Consider the following 22,305-nt stretch of genomic DNA (forward strand, 5'->3'; position numbering starts at 1 on the left):
GGTCATTGCGGGACCCCTGGCGTGGCTCTATGAGCACTCGTGGTGCTCTGGCGAGGTGTCGGAGGACTGGAAGAGGGTCAATGTGGTCCCTATCTTCAAAAAGGGAAAAAAAGAGGACCCGGGAAATTACAGGCCAGTTAGTCTTACCTCAATCCCGGGTAAGCTCTTTGAAAAAATTATCCTGGCACACATCCAGGAGGGCCTTGCGGGGGAATGCATGCTCAGGGGCAACCAACATGGGTTCATCAGTGGCAGGTCTTGTCAGACCAACCTGGTGGCCTTTTACGATCAGGTCACCAAATCATTAGACGCAGGGGTTGCTGTGGATGTAGTCTTTTTGGACTTCCGGAAGGCTTTCGACACTGTCTCTCACCCTGTCCTCATCAAAAAGCTGGGAGACTGTGGTGTCGATGCCCACACGGTCAAATGGGTCGCCAACTGGTTGGAGGGCCGCACCCAGAGGGTGGTAGTGGATGGGTTCTTCTCGACCTGGAAGGACGTGGGCAGTGGGGTTCCGCAGGGCTCGGTCCTCGGGCCTGCACTGTTCAACATCTTCATCAGTGACTTGGATGACGGGGTAGAAAGCACCCTGTTCAAGTTTGCTGATGACACTAAGATGTGGGGGGATGTGGGTGCACTAGAAGGGTGCAATAGGCTACAAGCTGACCTTGACAGGTTGCAACGGTGGGCGGATGAGAATAGGATGGGGTTTAACACTGATAAGTGCAAGGTGTTGCACATGGGGAGGAAGAACCGGCACCACACTTACAGGTTGGGGAACTCCCCTCTTGCCAGCACGGAGACGGAAAAGGATCTTGGAGTCGTCATTGACTCCACGATGAACATGGGCCGGCAGTGTGGGGAGGCAGTCAAGAAGGCCAACCGTACCCTGTCATGCATCCACAGATGCATCTCGAGCAGGTCCAGGGAGGTGATCCTCCCCCTCTATGCGGCACTGGTCAGGCCGCAGCTGGAGTGCTGCGTCCAGTTCTGGGCGCCACACTTCAAGAGGGACGTGGACAATATGGAGAGAGTTTAGAGGAGGGCCACTCGTATGATCAGGGGTCAGCAGGGCAGGCCTTATGAGGAGAGGCTACGGGACCTGAACCTGTTTAGCCTCCACAAGAGAAGGTTAAGGGGGGACCTTGTGGCCTGCTACAAACTGGTCAGGGGGGATCAGCAGGTATTGGGGGAGTCCCTGTTCCCCCGTGCGCTGCCAGGAGTGACCAGGAATAATGGTCACAAACTGGCGGAGGGTAAGTTTAGATTAGATATTAGGAGACGCTACTTCACAGTCAGGGCGGCTAGGGCCTGGAACCGGTTTCCAGGGGAAGTGGTGCAGGCTCCTAGCCTGGGGATTTTTAAAAGGAAGTTAGATGAGCACCTTGCCGGGGTCATCTGACCCCGGTGCTCTTTCCTGCTAAGGCAGGGGGTCGGACTAGATGATCTACCTAGGTCCCTTCCGACTCTAGCTACTATGAAACTATGAAACTACGTGGATCCTCCTCTCCCTCCTCAGCCTATAGCCCGGGAGGATCGACAAAAACATCACCTGAGCTCCCAGACCCCTAAGCCCCGCTCCCAAATCCCTGTAGCACCTCATGACCTGGCTGGGGGTGCTCCGAGCTGTGTCATTGGTGCCCATGTGAATAAGGAGCATGGGATAGTGGTCTGTGGGCCAGAGGAGCTTTGGGATCCTCTCCGCAATGTCTCAGATGCGGGCCCCCGGGAAGCAGACTTCCCGGGCTAAGGGGTCGGGGCAGCAGATTGCCCCCTCAGTCCCCCGCAGGATGGAGTCTACCACAACAAACACCTTTCATTTTGCCTTGGGAAGAGTGGGGGCAGTAGCTGTGGTTGAGCCTGGGTTGCCTGCGGGAGCTGGCAACTGAGCAGGCTCTGCTGGGGCTGCAAGAGGTGCGAACCTGTTGCTAAGCTCCGGCAAGGGAGGGGCCTTGGTGCGGCAGGCCTTCGGGCCCTTGACCACCTTGGTCCATGCCCCTGACTGGGTAGAGCGGGAGGTCCCAGAGTCCTCCTTAGTCCTGGAGGGAGACGGTGCTTTACCCTGCGGCTCTGGGGGAGAAGGGCCTGGCAGTAGGAGTCTGTCTCCTGCTCGCAGTCCCTGATGGCACGCAGTCTCTGGACTGTGGCCTGGAGCTCCTCCAGTTGGCGCTCCAGAGACCCCGGTAGGGAGCAGACCCGGCAAGGGGAGGTGGCCATGCTCCCGGGCCCCAGAGCCTGAAAAAGGGACAGGCAGCCCCCGCAGCCAAGAGCCAGGGGCTCCGTCTGCACGGAGCCCGGAACCATGGGCTCCGTCTGGGCGGCTGTCTCTGAGGTGCCCGATGGGGGGGCCGCAGAGCCCGAGGGGACCCTTGGGGTGTGGCACGTGCCCATCCGTGTCATGCCCCGATAGGCTGGCTACGGCTGGGACTGACTACTCTGGGGGGTTCGCAGGCAGGGTCTCGTGCCCTCCCGCGCCCTCTCCTGCGCTAACTCAAGCGCCTGTTTACGCAGCCTGTCCGCGTGGCTCCCTGTGGGGCTGGGCCAAGTAGGGGCCTAGGCGGAGGCTTGACCAGGCCTGGCTCCACGCAGCCACCTCCTCCCAGGGAGTGAGGAGTTAACCCCTTCCCACTACGAGCCTCCTTACCTCTGGCTGTTCTGGGGGTCGGCAGGGGGCTCTGCGGCTGCTGATGGGGTGTCTGGGGGGCTTCGGGGGAGTGGGGGGCGCAGCGGGCTTTCACCCGCGTGTCTCTCACCGCTCCGGAGCCTAACTGAGCTTTTTTTTCCCTGCTTGGCGGGTCCTTTTAAACTGCGCGCATGCGCAGTGGGCCTGCCATCGGGGAAAGCTAATTTCTCAGGCCGGGGGGGCCCTGCCCAGGATTTGAGGGGCCCTGCCCTACAGGAGGGGGACTGGTGAGTACCCCCTCCTTCTCTTCTCTTTCCCTGGGGGACTGGGCCAAGTAGGGGCCTGGGCAGGGGCTTGACCTGGCTCGGCTCCACGCAGCCGCCTCCTCCCAGGAAGCGAGGAGTTAACCCCTTCCCACCACGAGCCCGCTTACCTCTGGCTGTTCTGGGGGTCGGCAGGGGGCTCTGCGGTTGCTGATGGGGTGTCTGGGGGGCTTTGGGGGAGCGGGGGCGCAGTGGGCTTTCACCCGTGTGTCTCTCACCGCTCCGGAGCCTAAGTCTGGGACTTGAATGAAGAAATGTTGTCCCAAAGCCAGGACCTCTTAATTAGGCAAGAATCTGAATGGAGCCCCTGAGAGAATGCTGACACTCCCCCACCTTCCGCTTCCCTTCCCATTCTGGCAGCCTTCCTCCTCTTTCTGTGTGCTCAAAACAATGACCTTGTGGGTAGGGGAAACTCTTCAAAATTCAACTATTGCCACAAGCGTTTAAAGTTCTCTGATTCCACTTGGCTTCTTGACCTCTCCTTGTGCCTGTAAATGTGTCACCCCCGCCATTTATTGTTCCTAGTCAACCACTGTAACCACCCCTTCATTCCTTCCAAATACTGAAAGTATTCTAAAAATACTCTGAACCAAGTTTTAGAGTTTTGTATTCCTTCTTGTCTCAGACCAACATGGCTATAAAACAGATCCCTGAAACAGAAGATACCAGATTTTAGCCATTTCTTGAAATTATAAACTTCATTCCTAAACAAGAAAGCAAGATTTCTGCACCTCCCAGCCTTTCTGCCATCTGACACCACCAGAGAAGATAAACTGCACAACCAGGGAAGGGAACTGCACATCCCTTATCTGCACATCAAAGAGCAGCTCACACAAATGGACCCCTCTCACAGATCCAGAGGAACATACATTCAACTTCAGCCTCCTCTGCGCAAAATGAAGTTTATTTTCTGCCTAAGGAGACTTCTACAATCTTTAATTTCCCCTAAGGCTGAAAACAGGTGTGTCTGCCTGAAAGCTTGAAAAAAAAGATACTTTTTTTTTTGCTATTTTCTAATTGGTCTAATAAAAGGCATCACCTCTGAATGAAGAGTTTCAGAGTTTTGTATTCCAAATTTTAAAAGTGGCATTTTCATGTCGTCTGACCTCCTCCCCACTAGACTGTGCTCCATGCCCTGTGCCCCACACCTAGGACACTCGTTTTAATTTCCACCAGACAGTCAGTACCAGCCTCCAAAATCTAGGACTGTCCTAGCCAAACTGGGATGTATGGTCACCCTTCTCTTACATTACACAGCAGAGCTACCTTGTTCTCCAGTGTGTGTAGTGATTCCCTTCCGGCCATGCAGGAGTTTGGGAAGGGCCATTCTGGTGAATAACACCAGTACCTATTTGACCAGGCTCTCCTTACCCCTCCTAAATAGGCATTGATCTGCCCCTTGGTCTAATGGAGCAGTGATACATCCTTTAACATAATTGCCTACACAAGTGTGACAGCAATTACTAACTTCCTGTTGTCAAAATAATCTGTTCCTATCTCCCTCATCAGTTATGTTAATAGCCCTGAAGGTCTTGCAACCAACATATTGTTGTGATATGTCATCCAGCTGCACACAGGCAGAGCCACCAGCCACCCACTATCCAAGCATTCTAGGAACGTAAAGAGGATTCACTGTATCAGGGGTCCAAGTGATGTGGGTGGACAAACTTTATCATTGGTCACGATCTCTCAGTTCTGGGAAGAAGCTCTAAAAAGACGTGTTCTTCAATCTTTGATTCCATAGTAACTAAACAAAGGAAAATGGCTGCTTGTTACTTTCCTGCCTTTGAAAGCATCTGTATCTGAGTAAACCAGACCCGCAACAAGCTGTAACCATCTTCCAAAACCTGCCAGGAAGAAGACAAAAACAAAAAGACACATATTTGGTGAACTGCAAAAAGCATCCCAGAAGGGAGGCTGGATGTCTCAGAAGTGGGGATGGCTTCTCAGAAATGACCAAGAGGATAGGAAGTGAAGCAATGGGGCCTCACCTTCCTCTGGGAGGTAGGAGAACATCCTAGTGTTGTGACAAGGGACTTGATGGAAAACAGGCCTTAGAAAGAAGGGATACTCTTGAATGGATGGAGAGGTGCAGAGACAGCTTATCAAGAACATGATCAGCTGGATGGTTTGTTAAAAAACATACTGAATTCCAGGTCATCTGCTCCCTAATATTACTTTGGCATAGCCTTACACCCTCAGATACCTCTAGCTCCTGTCCTACAGGTCTGAGAAAACTTCTGTAAGAGTTGTGTAAGACAGTGTTGAGGAGTTCGTGACCCCTTGTGGAGCTGTTCCCAAAGACACAGAGTCACTGTCAGTCTCAAAATTTATTCAGCATGCTGGGCACCATGAGCAAGCTCAGAGGCTCCTAATAAAACTGGTAGATTTATAGTTTATAGACAAGATGCGTGCGCAGGTGGGAATTTTCCGCTGTGAAAGAAAACAAGATATCAGGTCAGTGTGAGAAAACTCTTAATTGTTTCAGACTGGTTTTTGGCTGCATGCTAACTAATAGGGAGAGGGGGGCTACATTCTTGATTGTTTCAGACTTTAAAGTGAATAGGATTCGGTGATTGTAGAGTCTTATCAGCCTGTCCTTGGAGGCTGAGTCTGCTTTATAGTTAACTTCTACACTATTATTTATGGTCTTGTTAGTAAATTTCTACAACAGCCTTCAGGTCTAGACTCTGTCCCTGACAGACTACACTTATATTAAGAATATCATCTCCTGGAGGCCTTCTTTAGACCCTCTGATCCAACCCAGGTCTGTCTGCCACAGCATTAAATACTTCAGACATTCCAGAGGGTGGCCAGGAAGAAAGGCTGTGGGAATGTGCTACAGTAGCTGGAAGGCTGAGAGTTATTTGTACTTTCCATTTTTGAAAGAGTTCTAAATTAATCAGTTGAAGCTGTTGTGCTGCTGTTTGAATGACCTTAAATGGAAGTGCTATTTTTTTACCTTCTTGATAGTTATCATTTTGCCCAGTTTCTTATGCTGATAACTGTATCCATTTTCCCTTGCACTTTTGTGAAGGTAAAGAATGATCTTGTTCAACTGAGATGTAATTTTTATAAAAGTTTTCTGATAAAAGTTCCACTCTGAATAATGGAGGATAACTGGCTTTTCAAGATGGCTGCCAGCTGCTGGCAAATCTGCTCCCACATCTGTAGGAGCATGGGAGCATTTGCTTGTGAGTAATTTATTCACAAGTGAACTGATCTTGGATCAAGTAGCAGGCGGTTCAAACACACCCCATTTTGAACAAAGCTGATCCAAAAAAAACTCCAGAATGAGCCAGTTTGTGTCCTGTCACTGATAAGAAATGCAGGTGGGGGTAGCTATTGGTGACACTGCTAAAGGTACTCCCAAAAGGTCCTCGGTTAGCTTAACAGTTGATGCGCAAAACTAGCAAGATATCAAATATAGCTCTGCAAGTCACTGTGGATTTGCAATGATCAACATCACTGCATTGTTGTCCTATATTACCTGACAACAGCTTGCAAATGGCACCAGGGCCCATAAAAAGATGGATTATGGGAGAACATCTCTTTAATCCGTGAATTAAGGGAATTTAATTCACAGGAAACTGAAAGTTAAATCAGAGGAATTTGTGCATTTGACCCCACGTTTTTGACAACTGTTACATTCCATTAGGTATTTTAGAAAGTGCTTCAGGAACAATACCACAATGCATACGGATCCCCAGTAGTGGAAAAAGAGGCATGAGATACTGACCACAGTCCTTATCATGCAGAAGTAATGATTTGTACTGAAGTGTGTGGTTGCTGGCCATGTGGGATCATAGCTACAGCATACCATTTTATGCAACAGTTGCTGCACGGCAGCTAGTGTGAACTTGATGCTCCTTTGCGTAGACAAGCTCTCCTCTTAATTCTTAAGCTAAAGTTCCCACATTGATAACTAACTTGCCTGAGTGCGTATTGAAAGGTCTGGCTATAAATCACTATTTTATGTGGAATGCTTTTTGAGAGCCTCTGATACCAGAGCTGTGGATCAAAGTCAGATCTGTCTTCACCAAAGTTGACAGTAGGTTTCCAAAACAAAGTACCACAGTTCAAAATGCTCTCTAGAGGGTGGGCACTAATATTTAAGGATGCATTCAGGTTTGAGATAAATAGAGGATTTGAAGGTAAACCTTGATATCCGTGTGCTTTTCAGCTTTTGCTCTTGAGAGATGCTATTAGATTGATGCGAGACAGAGGTCCTTGTGAGTTTCTGTTTATTTCTGAAGATCTGCAAGGTCTGAATGCAGAAGGGCCTGTAAAAGAAATGTTACTAACTCTTGATTTGTTTGTGTTTTATTAGATGTACCCAATGCCATTGAAACGAGAATACAAAAAAGCAGGAGATCAATAATAATTTTAACACCCAAGCTGATTCACTGCAAGGAGTTTGCTTATGATCAACATACTGCCTTACACCATGCCATCATTCAGGATGACATAAAGGCCATTCTTCTTGAAATGGAGACAATTGGGGACTACAAGGAACTGCAAGAATCTCTCAGGTATATTATTAAGCAGCAAGGTACCATAAAATGGGAAAAAAAGTACACAGCTTGCCCAGGATACTTGAATTCTAAATTCTGGAAACATGTGAGGTACCATATGCCTCTAAGATACAAACAGTCACACTGAAACACATTGTGGGTGTAGGAAGTTTTATAAAATTCTGTTATTTTATCTTCCTGAATTGTTTCTTTACTGCCACTGTTCTTTTTGTAAAAGTCCGTACCTCTTAGTGCGCAGATATGGTAGAAATGTTTCAAATTTCAATCAACATTGTTTTTGAAATTTCAATTTTTAAAATTTTCCGTTTCACCCAGTAATTCAGCATCTGGCCCATAAATTTCTGGCTGGGCTGGAGAATAGCCTTCAAAAAGATATCCAGTCTCATTAAACCTCCAGAGATGAGTCAATCGGATAGACCCCCTCAATCCAGTAATGTTCCCAAGGTATTTCTTAAAAATAGCTGCCTTTTTACTGGAAATGCAGACTGTGTGGGGAGGGGAGAATTATCCCACGGACTTCAACAGGACTACTTAGAAATCCCTTGTGTGAAAGGGGAGAAATAGACACCCTTTCACACAAGGGAAAAATGTGCAGTATTGGACATTTCAGAAATGAAATGTTACTGACAATGCATATAACAACATTGTTTATAACTAAATAAAAAAAATGAGACTTGCACAGGCAAGGGAAATTGACTGGCTATACAAGGTTACTAGAAAATGATTCTGCACTTAGATCTGATAAATGCACCAAAATGAACTGACCAGAGAAAAATGTTTTTTCCCTTATTTTTAAGATACAGCCATTTTAGCAGTTACTAGTTTTCTTACATGTGCAGACAGAACTATGAGTTTTTGGTCATGCTGATGGTGCCTCTTGAAGAAAAGATAAAGAGTTTTGCTATTAGAAAAATATGAGAAATACACATTTTTTGTTTTCTACTTTGATGTTATGCCTTATTTCAATTTCTCCTGCAAGGAATGAGTCTGATATATGAAGACTGAATCCAAACTTCAAGTTCAGGGCTGGCCACAAAATTTTAGCTTAGGTCTGTTTTTGTGATAAGCAGGGACCCTGATTTTCTGTGATAAAAAAAAATCACAAATTCTCTGATTAAAAAAAATTGCAAATTCTCAGATAGACCTCCCCCCAATCTGTGATTAAAATTAAAGGCCCCCCGTGACCCTCCTGGCACCCCTCCCCCTCCCCTACAGTCTCCCCAGCCCTGCTGGTGCCCCTCTTTCATGTGTGCATCTGTGTATGTGCATGTGTATACCTGTGCATGTATACATGTGTAAGCACTATGGGTGCACCCCTGCACATATATGGGTGTACATGTGTGCATGCATCTGTACATGCATATGTGCATGCATGTGTGTGTGTGGACACTGGACATACTCCCATGGGGAGCTGGCTGGGGGCTGAGGTAGTGGGGAGGGGTTGGGGGAAGATGTGCAGTGGCTGCCCGGCTAGCTGCATGTGGACTGTGAGTCAGTTATTGGCCCTTAAGGGAAGCCACATATCATGAATGATGTGTGCCCCAGTAGTGGCAGGAGTGTGGCGGCAGTAAGCTGGGAGCTCCCACAGATGCTGCCGGCGCTGTTGGCGGTGGGTGGCGAGCACTGACCAGGTGTTGGTGACCATCTGCAGACGCTGCTGGCAGTGTTGAAGGCAACTGGTGGTGATCATTGATACTGGAGGTGTTGGTGTTGGGGGTAATGAGTGGCGTCCACTCCCCTTTTTCTAGGGCATGTACCACCATGCTCAGGGGGTGCATGTGCACCTGTGTCCACTTCTATGAATCACCAGTGCAGCACATGGAAAAGCCCAGCCCAGTCAGGCTGATAGCACTGCTTGGGGTCCACGTGCAGCCATCCTGGCACTCTGGCCAGGAGCAGAACTTTGCACCCCATTGGACACTCCAGCTGGGAGTAGGGAGGGTGCAAAACCTTTGCACCCAGCCAGCTGCAACCCCGCCCCCCCAGCTCCTGCAAAGTCCCCAGCTCCCAGCCAGTGCAAACCTCTCAGGGAACCCCCAGCTCTCAGCCAGCTGCTGCAAACCTCCCAGCTGGCTGCAAAACCCTCCAGCTCCCAGCAATCCTCCGTATTCCATTAGCTCCCAGCCAGTTCCACCCCCAGTCCTGCCTGGCAAACCCCCAGGCCCCTGCAAGCCCCACTTACAACTTCCCAGGCTCCAGAAGAAAAGTAAGCCTGACTCAAGACTTGGGACTGACTAAAAGCCTCAGGGCCTGCCCTTCCCCCTCTCCTTCTCCCTCCAGGTGGGGTTGGGGCTCTCCTGTCCTTTTTGCAATCCGCTCTTGCAGGCTGGAATTCAGCCAGCCTACAGAGCTCTTTGCAAAAGGGTGAAATCTGTGGGTTTCCCTGCTAAAAGGAGAAATCCACATTTTCTCTCATAAAACTGGGAAATCCATGGTTTTCTGTTTTTTTGTGGGAAACAGAAAACCTGGATCCCCAGTGATAAGCTTAAGCCATGATGTGCGCATCCTGATCCAAACTGGACTGTTCTCAAAATGTGAGAGGTTCTAGTTCAGCCCGCTGTAAGATGGGCTTCAGATGTGACATTTGGACCCATGTGGGCCCAGAATGTAATCGTCACTTAATCAAATTCAAATTTCCAATTGAACCATACTTTTACTTTTCATTTCATTATGTGTTGTATATTTTTATTCAGTGTATCTGTTCTTTCAGACATATGAATTGTTATCCAATGGAAGAAAAAAAGTAAAAGTATATAACAATTCCACAGCTATGTATAGATCTTTTTATAATATACATAACATTCTGAAATATAAGAATAATCTAAAATTCTTTTCCTTATTTCATCACTTTGTGCAACAATCATGCTGTTTTAGTGATGTTGCTCTCTCTTCCCCCTCTAACCTTTCTGGCTGTTGTCTTTTATCATGTTTTGTATTTTGTCCCTATCCTGAAGCGAATCCACATCAAGGGAGCCTACCACTGAGGTGCTTCTTCATGACCTGAGATCTGATAGTAGGATCAGTAGTTTTTCAGCTTCTTAGGTTAAACATTATGTAATCTTCTTGCCTTTTAAAGATTCATGCCACTATTAAATGCTTCAGCATTTGTTGCCATTGTAAGCAATAGTAGCAATAATGATGATGATTATAAAGAAATGCTTTAGATGCTTCTGCTTTTTGTATTTTTGATGTATGGTACTGAAATCAGAAATAAGATTTCTTTTCATTGATATGACTTTATTAGCTCTGTAATGTTTAAAAAGTGATGACAATATCATTGCTGTATGCTTTTATTACATTGTATCCCACATTTAAAAAATATTTTAAAACTAAATCCATTGAACTGTTTTTAGGGAAAACTACCATATTCAAAGTTAATGAAAAGATGGATGATTTTGCTGTACCATGGTGATGCAGAAAGCTGTTTGATATTCTGATGTAAAATGGGACGTTTGGCATACTTTATTCATTTGTGTAGATTTTTTTAAATCAGAACTTGCAAGAAGAACTTCAAAATCTGGATCAGCAGGTTCTTTTGCAGTCCGGATGGTAATCTATGGATCTGCTCAACAGATGTGCAAGAAATAAATTGTTTCATACCTTATTTGTTTTTTTGGGTGTCATAATGAAAAAAAGGAAACCAGGGCAAACAACAGAGAAATTCTGACAAGAGATAGAGAAGTATACCTGGATGTCTGGTTAATTTTTTTGTTGTTGTTGATGAGATGCAGTTTTTGCTTTTTTGTATGCAGAGGATGTTGGAAATGTTGCGTGCTCTCTATCTGTACACTGTAGTTTATTGACTTTTTTATTATGGCTCAACAATTTTCCATCAAACCTTTTAGCAGCAAATTGATTTTTCATCTAGATAAAAAGTTATGTGGTGTGTACTTTCCTAAAAATATTATTTTTCTTGGAAGACTGAAAAGAAAATTGGGTTGGGGGGTTTTAAGTTTGAACTACAGTTTTCTAAGACACTTTACTCCCAAAGAAGGGTATCTATATTGGGATTCAAATGCTTTCAGCTTATATGCATTAACTTCACATCTTGCAATGATTTGTCTTGAATTTTCTAAGTGTCCCAATGTAGACAAGCCCTGAGAGATGACTTCAAGTTTTCATTTTTCAATAAAGAGTCAAAGCACCATCTAGTGGCTGAGTGGAATTATTAAACTAAAAAGAGACGTGTTAATAGATTATGGTCAGCCAGAGATATATTGCTTTAGCAACAGCAAGTAGAAGCAAATATAAAGGGTCATGTCCTCAGTTTGAGCACACAAGCATAAACTATTGACAATGTGTCAGACAAAGCTCTGAGGGATCAGGTTTACTTCTTCAATTAGGTATAAAATATTCCCAAGAAAAGGAGATCTATGTGCTTCTGTGCTATGAGATCAATATGGGATGTATTTTTACTAGTTGTGTGTACTTATCCTTTGAAATGATGCATCTTTTAATTGTATGCTCCAATTCAGACAACAAATATAAGGCCCCATGGCAGATATGCAAGTTAAGGCATCATGGAATCTGATGCACGATCCACACAATTGCAGTTCCTGCTATGCCACACATGTATGGCAGGAGGCATACTTGTGGGATTGGACATCATATCCCTTCATACCATATTGCCAGTGCAGGAACAGCCTGGGATCTTGATCCTGGGCTTCCTCTGCAGTGGCAAAAAACAAGCTTCTGCAGCTGGGAGCTATCACTTGAAGCAGGCTCCCAGCCATGGGGGCCCACCATGTGCTCCAGTAGTTGGGAGCCCCATCACCTGATCCACGCTCTCAGTTGCATGGTGTATCCTTGGGGCTGGGAGCCAGCATTAGCTGACAGGTTTTCCAGCTGCACCCATGCAGCTGGGAGCCCCAGCTTGGTCACTAAAATTACATCTTTTTGTGTAATAACCTTGTGGCTTTTTCCTTGTTTTATCATGTCATTAATTGCATTAACTTGTGGCCAGATAACAATCACATCTTAAGTGTAACTTGTGCCAGGTAGAAAGAGAGAAATGCAGTGCAGTAAAAAGAATTTAAATTGAACTAGGATTTCTCATGCTATACATGGTAACATGAATTAATAACATGCACTATGATTTACAGCATTTATCCCTTCCATGCATTTAATGTAGATAAATCTTTGTATAAGCAGGCCAAACAGGTTAGGTTTGATTCACCACAACACACCTCTGATTCTGCAGTGTTGCATTTTCACTGAGCAAGATTCATCGGTATACTCTGGAAGCATTGTGTGGCTGAGCCCACAAGGCAGTCAGAACATATTAGTGCACCTGGCCATCGATTTCAGGGGAATTTTCTTTATATAAACATGAGTAGTGCAATGGTAAATCAGGCATATTTTAATGAACATTTTCATGTACACCACACATTCTCATGCTTTAGAACTCACAGACTCTGGTATCATAACCTACCTCTTTCTTTAGCTTACTTCATTGTGGGCTTTGCTGTGAAGAGGGACTGTTTTTTATCCTGAGGCAAGGGTATGCAGTGCATGGGCTGATCTAGGATTTTGAAAAGGAGGGTGTACATGGTGAGATGCATCACTACATTTAAACACAACACATATTTTTCTCAGGTTAAAAATAAATTAGAAGCTTTATTAATATGCTAGGGGCCTAGGAATATATAATGCAGTTTACGGTTGAAACAAAAACAAATATAATCTCATTGGACTGAGTTAAAAAATAATCTGCAGGGCTTTGAAATAGGAGCTTCATTACCAGGAACAACTAACAGACGACAGAGTTGCAGAACAAAATATAGCTTGATTGGTGGAACATTATGATCATTAAAAAGAAGAGAGGGTCTTTAACACCCATGGAATGAAGAGTTTAGAAGGGATCAGGTAGATTTTAATGAGCCACAAAGTCAAGTGACTTCCTCAGCATGGCCTGACTAGAAAAGCTGCTGTCACTGCCAAGCAGTTGGTTTCAAACATTGGGTGGAGCAGAAACCAAAGGATGGGGAGGTGCACGTGCATCAGCAACCCCGTCCTCCCTGGATCCACCCCTGCATATATGTTAACAAATGTAAAAGTCCTTTATGTGGTGATAGTGATCCTTGCCCAGCCTTGGAAAACAAATATTAAAATATTATGAAGATACTCTATTCAGTTGATTAGAAACATCTTTATTAACAAGGGTGGGCAATTTTATGTCCCTAATTTATTCAGATATTGGAAAAAGTTCAGTGGTTATAATCAGGTCATTGGAACCTGTTGCTACCTCCCCTGATCATTGATGCATTTTATATCCTAAGCTTAATTAATTGTTTTGCTGTGTGAGAGTCACCTTTAAAGTACTTGGTTATTGTATTTCTTTATTTAGTTTGTTTCTAGACAACAGGGCTTTGACAAAAGACTTAAAAACCAGAAGGCAAATAAAAAGATCTTGCCACTTGCAGTTTATCAGTAGATAAAAAAGAAACACATTCTTTAAGTGTGGGGGCTCATTTTTTAACATCTGCACCTGAGAACACTGAAGCAGTTAATTAATATATGTTATTGCCTCATGAAAACCAAAATTACTCGCTGCAAAAAATAGCAAAATAGGTGAACAAAGAGTATTTCAAGCTGGAAGCAAAGAACTGTCATATTTTGTGGTTGCGGCAATATAACTTGTTCTAGTCAAGAAGGAAGTTGCTTCACAATTTTGGTTTTTCGTTGTTGACACTTTTGTTTAGAGCATAATTGAATAGAAAAGATGATAGGAAAGTGCATAAAAGCTCTTCTAGAACAATCTTCACAAGAAGTTTAGTTAGATGACCATGGATTCCTCAGAATAATGCACATTTCAATTTGTATGATTTTTTTGTTCTTGTCATGGTCAGGTGACGTTATGGTCCTAAATAGTGATTTTTTATTTTTTACATTCAGATCGCTTTTCCATTATACTGCAGATATTTGTTTTATTCATCTGTGGACATAGGGCCTGTGGACTTGCTTCTTCTTTCACTTACACTAGATTTCATAGATTTCATAGACATCAGGGCTGGAAAGCACCTCGGAAGATCATCGAGTCCAGCCCCCCACCCAAAGGGCAGGAAGTCAGCTGGGGTCATAGGATCCCAGCAAGATAAGCATCCAAATTTCTCTTGAAGGTGTTTAATGTAGGTGCTTGAACCACCTCTGATGGCAGGCTATTCCAGACCTTGGGGGCTTGGACAGTAAAGAAATTCTTCCATACGTCCAGCCTGAAACGGTCTTGCAGTAGTTTATAACCATTCAACCTCATCATCCCTTGGGGCGCTCTGGTGAACAAACATTCCCCCAGATCCTGGTGGTCACCCCTGATAAACTTATAGGTGGCCATCAGATCACCCCTGAGCCTGAGCTTTTCCAGGCTAAAGAGTCCCATGGCTCTCAGCCTATCATCGTAAGATCTGTTTTCCTGACCTCTGATCATGCGCGTGGCTCTCCTCTGGACTCTCTCAAGCTTCTCCACATCCTTTTTGAATTGTGGGGCCCAAAATTGGATGCAGTACAACAGCTGCGGCCTCACCAAGGCCAAGTACAAGGGGAGAATGACATCCTGGGATTTGCCTGAGAAACATCTATGGATGCAAGCCAGCATTTGGGTCACTTTACTAGCCACAGCATCACCTTGAAGACTCACGTTCATCTTGTGGTCAGTGATGACCCCCAAGTCTCTTTCTTCCTTAGTGCTAGCCAGCGTAGCACTGCCGAGCCTATAAGAATGTTGCAGGTTTTTCTTCCCAAGGTGGAGAACCTTGCATTTTTTGGTGTTAAACACCATCAGGTTCTCGTCCGCCCATTTGCTGAGCCTGTCCAGGTCAGTCTGGATCACTCTCCTGTCTTCAGGTGTGGATGCTTTGCCCCAAAGTTTGGTGTCATCGGCGAACTTGGCCAGTACACTGCTGACTCCAATGTCCACATCATTAATGTGTTGTTAAACAATATGGGTCCAAAGACAGAGCCTTGAGGGACCCCACTGGTCACAGGGCACCATGATGATTGACTTTTGTCAATTACCACCCTCTGGGTCTGACCACGGAGCCAATTTCCCAGCCAGCGGATTGTGGTGGACCCAAGGCCACAATTGTCCAATTTTGCCAAGAGGTAATCGTGGGATACCAAATCGAAGGTTTTTTTGAAGTCAAGATATATGACATCAATCTCTTCTCCCTTGTCCAGGTGATAGGTGACCTGGTCATAAAAGGAAACTAGATTGGTCAAGCAAGACCTACCTGCAACAAACCCGTGCTGGCTATCCCTCAGGATGTTGGTGTCAGCCAGTCCATTAAGGATGGCCTCTTTAATACATTTTTCTAAGACCTTCCCTGGGATAGAGGTCAGGCTGATGGGCCAATAGTTTTCCGGATCCACTTTCCTCCCCTTCTTGAAGATAGGTACCATATTGGCCTTCTTCTAGTCTTCAGGCACTACACCAGAGCGCCAGGAGTTCTCAATGATCCATGCAGGGGCTGGGCTATGATACTCGCCAGCTCCTTTGATGAGGAAAAATACTAGAGCAAGCAAAATAAAGTTAGGCTATAATAAGGAGCATAAGTAAAGGCCAAATAACAAAGAGACCTTGAAGATAAGCTTATTGAGAGACAGCTGGAGAAAACGTGTTTTCACCAAGACTCCAGGGTGAATTTTTGTCAGACTTCCAAGAGTGTATTAAGTGGGGCAGTCTGATCTGTGTCTTTTTCTCACAGAGACTGCTCAGTACCTCTGCTAAGAATTAGTCGCCCTTGCTTCTTCACCTGTGGCCATGAAAAATAAAGTGCTTCTGTTAGCCAAGCAGTGATCCTGTTGTGATTTCCACATCACCTTGAGTACCCTGGGGTATAGATTGTCAGGGCCTACTGACTTGAAGGTGTTCCTTCATGAGGTCAGCATTGATGGAGAGCAGGGAATCTCCCTCACCTGGACCGCCCTGTCCCGTGGTAGGCATGGGTGTCCCATGGGACTGATGAAAGACTGATGCAAAGTACCCACTTAATAGGTTGGCTTTTTCCTGGGCATTAGTTGTCAGTTGCCCCATCTGGTTCAGCAGGGGTCCAGTGTTGTCCTTGCTTTTCCTCCGGCTCCCCACGTATCTGAAAAAGGACTTTTTGTTGTCCTTGATACTCAAAGCCAGTTAGAGTTCAGTTGCAGCCTTGGCTTTCCTGGTTTGCTCCCTGCATAGTATCATAGTATCATAGTAGCTGGAGTCGGAAGGGACCTAGGTAGATCATCTAGTCCAACCCCCTGCCTTGGCAGGAAAGAGCACCGGGGTCAGATGACCCCGGCAAGGTGCTTATCTAACTTCCTTTTAAAAATCCCCAGGCTAGGAGCCTGCACCACTTCCCCTGGAAGCCGGTTCCAGGCCCTAGCCGCCCTGACTGTGAAGTAGCGCCTCCTAATATCTAATCTAAACTTACCCTCCGCCAGCTTGTGACTGTTATTCCTGGTCACTCCTGGCAGCGCACGGGGGAACAGGGACTCCCCCAATACCCGCTGATCCCCCCTGACCAGTTTGTAGCATGCCACAAGGTCCCCCCTTAACCTTCTCTTGTGGTCCCTGCAGGACCGGACCAGTGCAGAAAATTCCTCCTTGGAGGTGAATCCCATCCTCCATCCTTTGTAGGCCTTTCTTTTTATCCTCAGGAGGTCTGCTAGATCCCTGGAGAGCCAGGGGGGCTGCTGTGCCCTTTTGCTGCCTTTCTTTCGAGATGGAATAGACTTAGCTTGTGCATTGAGGATCAGTCTCTTGAGGAGCAACCACTCTTCCTGGACTCCCCTCCCCCTGGGGTTGTGGTCCCTTAGGGCCTCACTAACAAGCCTCCTGAGCTTATCAAAGTTGGCTTTCCTGAAGTCAAGGACTTCCATGTTGCTGACTGACTTGCCAGCTTTACAGCGGATGGTGAAGGTGATCAGCTCGTGGCCGCTGTCACCCAGCTTCCCATCGACCACTAGGTCGCCGATTAGGTCATCCCCAGTAGCCAGTAACAGGTTGAACAGCACTTTACCCCTCATTGGCCCATAGACTTCTTGAGTCAGGTAGAGGTCATCCATGCAAGATAAGAAGCTTTGTGACGGCTCAGATTTTGCTCAGTGATCCTCCCATGGATGTCTGGGTAGTTGAAGTCACCCATGACAACCATGGTCCTGGAGCATGAGGCTTCAGCCAGTTCCCGGGTGAACTCCTGGTTGAGCTCAGGACTTTGGGTGGGAGGTCTGTAGTAGACTCCCACTGTTGTGGCCCCTGTGCGGTGTTCCCCACAGATTTTAACCCAGAGGGTCTCCAGTCGTCCACCCTGGTCACCAACATCAGCTTGTAGGGATGCATAGCTTTCCTTAACATAGAGATCTACACCCCCACCTCTTTTATCTACTCGATCTCTCCTGTACAGGGTATAGCTATCTATACCTGTGGTCCAGTCATGGGTGGAGTCCCTCCAGGTCTCCATTATCCCCATGACATCGTAATTATTTGTGTTAAGCAGGAGGATGAGTTCCTCCTGCTTATTCCCCAAGCTCCTGGCATTTGTGTACAGGCTGATAAGTGTCCCCTTGGGGGCTCTTGCCTTGCCCACAGATTGTACCAGGGCTGGGGCAGGGGTGGGCTCCCTTAAGTGCCTTGGCCCACTGGCTTTGCCAGGGTTGCTCAGCAGGCCAGCAGTGGCAGTAGTCCCCTCATCCCCTGGTGGGCTTAGTTTAAAGTCTGGTGGAGCAGGTCAGCCAGTCTGGCTGAGAAGAGCCTCCTCCCCAGCGGAGAGAGGTGGAGGCCATCTCTTCCCAGCAGCTCACAGCCTCTTTCACCAAAGAGCGGGCTGTAATCATGGAAGCCAAAGCCTTCCCAATGACACCAACGCTGCAGTCTTTGGTTAACTACCTGGATCCTCCTCTCCCTCCTCAGCCCATACCCCGTGACTGGGAGGATAGAAGAGAACACCATCTGTGCCTCCAGACCCCTAAGCCCTGCTCCCAAATCCCTGTAGTGCCTCATGACCCGGCTGGGAGTGCTCCAAGCTGTGTCATTGGTGCCCACATGAATAAGGAGCATGGGATAGTGGTCCGTGGGCTGGAGGAGCCTAGGGATCTTCTCCACAATGTCTCAGATGCGTGTCCTAGGAAGCAGCAGACTTCCTGGGCTAAGGGGTCAGGGCAGATTACCCCCTCAGTCCCCTTCAGAATGGAGTCTCCCACAATAAACACTTTATGTTTTGTCTTGGGGAGTGCGGGGGCAGTAGCTGCAGTTGAGCCTGTGTTTCCTTCAGGAGCTGGCAACTGAGCAGGCTCTGCTGGGGCTGCAAGAGGTGCGTACCTGTTGCTAAGCTCTGGTGGGGCAGGGGCCTTGGTGCGGCGGGCCTTAGGGCCCTTGACCACCTTGGTCCATGCCCCTGACTGGGCAGAGTAGGAGGTCCCTGAGTCCTCCCTTGTCCTGGAGGGAGACCGTGGTCTACCCTCCAGCTCCCAGGGGAGAAGGGCCTGGCAGTAGGAGTCTATCTCCTGCTCGCTGTCCCTGATAGCAAGCAGTCTTTGGACTGTGGCCTGGAGCTCCTCCAGCTGGCGCTCCAGAGACCCCAGAAGGGAGCAGACCCCACAAGGGGAGGTGGCCATGCTCCTGAGCCCCAGAGCCTGAAAAAGGGACAGGCAGCCCCCGCAGCTGAGAGCCAGGGGCTCTGTCTGCATGGAGCCCAGAGCCATGGGCTCCATCTGGGTTGCCGTCTCTGAGGTGCCAGGTGGGGTGGGGGCTGCAGACCCCGAGCGGACCCTCGGGGTGCGGCGAGTACCCATCCACGGCATGCTGCTGGTAGATGGGCTGGGCCTGAGTCTGTCTACCCTAGCGGGCTCGCAGGCAGGGCAAATTCTGCACTAACTCACATGCTAGCAGACAAGCATGCCTGTTTGGGCAGCCTGTTCATGAGGCTCCAGTTGCGCGGCTCCCTGTGGGCCTGGGCAAAGTAAGGGCCTGGGTAGGGCAAGACCCGGCCGGCTCCTACTCAGCTGCCTCCTCCCACTCTCTAGGAGTTAACCCCCTCCCACCATGGGGCCCACTTACCTCTGGCTGTGCTGGGGATGGTGGGGGCCTCCACGGCTGCTGGGGAGCTTCTGGGGGGCTTTGGGAGAGTGGGGGCACAGAGGGCTTTCACCTGCACATCTCTCGCTGCTCCCAGAGCCTAACTGAGGCTTTTTTGCTCTTAGCGGGCCTTTTTAAATTATGAGCATGCACAGTAGGCCCACCATCAGTGAAGCTGTTCTTGGGCTAGTGGGGCCCTGCCCCACGAGAGAGGGACTGGTAAGTACCCTCCCCCTACCTCTCTTTCTCCCTGGGGGGCTGGGGCCAAGTAGGGGCCTGGGCAGGGCGAGACCCCACCCGGCTCCACTCAGCCACCTCTTCCCACTCTCTAGAGGTTAACCCCTTCCCACCACGGGCCCCGCTTACCTCCAGCTGTGCTGGGGATTGGCAGGAGGCTCTATGGCTGCTCTGGGGGGCTTCGGGGGAGTGGGGGCGCAGTGGGCTTTCACCTGCTTGTCTCTTGCTGCTCCCGGAGCCTAACACTACTGTTAATCAAAATTCATTTGAGATCAAAATCATACTATGATACTGTATATACCATACAGCTTCATGACTATCTACAGTACAGTTGAAAAGTCACAGGACTGAGAATGCAAGATACCAAATCAAGCAACTCTTGAAAAAGTGTGTGTAAAAGAGTGAAAAAAGAAAAATTACTGTTACCAAAATGTTGCTTTTGTGTTTTTAATGAACTTATTTAGAAATCAATGATTTTTATTTTACCATCATCTTATTTCTGTATTGAAAAAAATGCTCTCATACATTCTACACACAGCTTCCAGCTGTTGGTAGTGGACTGGATGACCTTCACCATGTAGACCCAATTTTTTAAGTAGTGAAGTAAGGTGTTGAACAAAACATATAATTGATATGGCAGCCCAAATGCTATGCTATAGTAAATTGTACATTTGTATTAGATTCAAACGCTGCAGAAATTTCAGGAGTTTTCTGTACTTTTCAGGCAGAAGAATCTATATTCACTCTACAAATTATGGAATAAATCTTACATTACCACCTCCATCAGCATTCCCATTGATGTCTATAGTTCTCCCTGTTATCTTCCAAGCCAAGCAAATTCTCTGCCAAAAGCGTGTTCACACTTTCCCATTTTGTCGCTCTTTGAGTAAACAATATAGGAATTTCTGTATTGCATATCAAACTTAAATTTCTTATCTCTCTTTTCAAAACCTGAATCACACCATCCTTGCCTCATATAATCTCATTTTCAATCTAGTCTCTCCACCACTCTTCTAAAGATGCCAGTTCCTATTCCCCTCTCTTTCCTCTGCAAAGGGCATCTCTACACACTTCATTCCATGCCATCCTTTATGTTTGAAATGACCTTACAATATCCATTTGTTGTCCCTTAATGCATTCAAATAACTCACAAAAATAAAACAAACTCACCTGTGTATAATAATGAGAATATTTACATTAATCAGGGAAACAAGTAGGAAATGCTAAAGGGAAGATATCAAGACAGTTTATACTCCCTCCTAAAATTTGGTGAGAGAGACTTTTCAGGATAGTATTCCAAGCAATAAGGATGCCTCTGAATAGGATAAGACATGTTTTTAGAAGTGAATAGGATGAGTTTTAGGAGAGAATAGGTGTCAACAGAGTCCACCCTGAATTCTGTGCAGAATTCCACCTTCCCTACACAGGGTCCTTGTTGCCTATTGTCTTTATGCAGTATCTCCTTCCTCCATGTTTCTGTTAAGGTCTTCACAGACTTTAAGCTTTTCAGGACAAATCATATCTTTTCTGAATAAAACATAGTTGGGGTGGGCACCACTATGACACAGGTAAATGACGATTACTACGGGTTGCAGGATTTAGTCGGGTATACATGGTTCTGAAGTGAAAGGCCTCACACTTCTGGGAAAAGAAAGCAGCAGCCAAGCAAATCGCTCTACAGAAAGGAAGAAGAGATGGAATTTTATTTAAAGGCATCCTAAACTGGAAGAAGTGTCACAGAGACCTTTTAGATTAAACTAGGACAGGCTGCCTTTACTACTGAAGTGAAAGCAAATTAAGAAGATTAGTGGTAACATGGCCAGCCATTTATATCATGCACATGACATAAACCATTTGCCAAATCCTGGGAAACTAAATTGAATAAAATGAACTGACCCTGCTTGCTATTTCATTTAGGAGCACTGAGGGCTGTGTGTGCTTTCTTGTTAGTACCTGCTTACCTTGTAATTCTTCTGGGAGTTCTGGGAGATGCAATTAATTAATGAAGTACCTGCTTGAACCTTGTCAGGCAGCTGCTTAACCTGCTTAAACCCCCTCTTACCTGTCAACCAGTTCTGTAGATTAAAGTAGTCTGCTTCAGCTAGAAAAATCATACTTAATCTGCAGCACAGACAGTCTGCAGAAGGGGGGCTTTTGCCCCCAAAGGGCAGAGGCTCTCCTACTCCCCACTTCCCTCTCAAAGCCTCAGAACCTGCCCTTCTTCCTCCCACCCCCACATGCTATAATGAATTAAGCAAACTGTTGTAGTCTCCAGCACACAGGAAGGAGGGGGAATTCTGTCTCCACAGAGACACTTAAGGATGCTGTTAGCAGAGCACAATTTACTCCACATCTGCCAAGCAGAGTAGAGCTGCCACATACTAGTTGACAGCCTTGCAGGATTAGCTGACCTCTCAACATGTTGGCCAATTTCTTTGCTGCCAAACAACCCTGCCTTGAGGTCTTTAGGTCAGGAATGAGTTCTAGGCTCATTTTGGCCTGGTCTACATACATCAAAAAGTTTTGTTGGCAGAACTT

The 22,305-nt window shown here is 46.8% G+C and overlaps 1 protein-coding gene across 1 annotated transcript in view; it reads left to right on the forward strand.

The window, feature by feature from the left end:
• The window catches only part of IL33R (interleukin 33 receptor), a 118,796-nt gene extending 107,176 nt beyond the window's left edge, over positions 1-11,620 (forward strand). The window contains exon 11 of the mRNA XM_090020726.1: positions 7,277-11,620. Within this exon, the coding sequence (XP_089876852.1) occupies positions 7,277-7,608 (332 nt within the window). The 3' untranslated portion in view covers positions 7,609-11,620. The remainder of the gene's footprint in view (positions 1-7,276) is intronic.
• The last annotated feature ends 10,685 nt before the right edge of the window (positions 11,621-22,305 follow it).

This window comes from Crocodylus siamensis, chromosome 1, assembly GCF_052110815.1.
Source record: "Crocodylus siamensis isolate JL-2025a chromosome 1, ASM5211081v1, whole genome shotgun sequence".
Classification (NCBI taxonomy): Eukaryota; Metazoa; Chordata; order Crocodylia; family Crocodylidae; genus Crocodylus; species Crocodylus siamensis.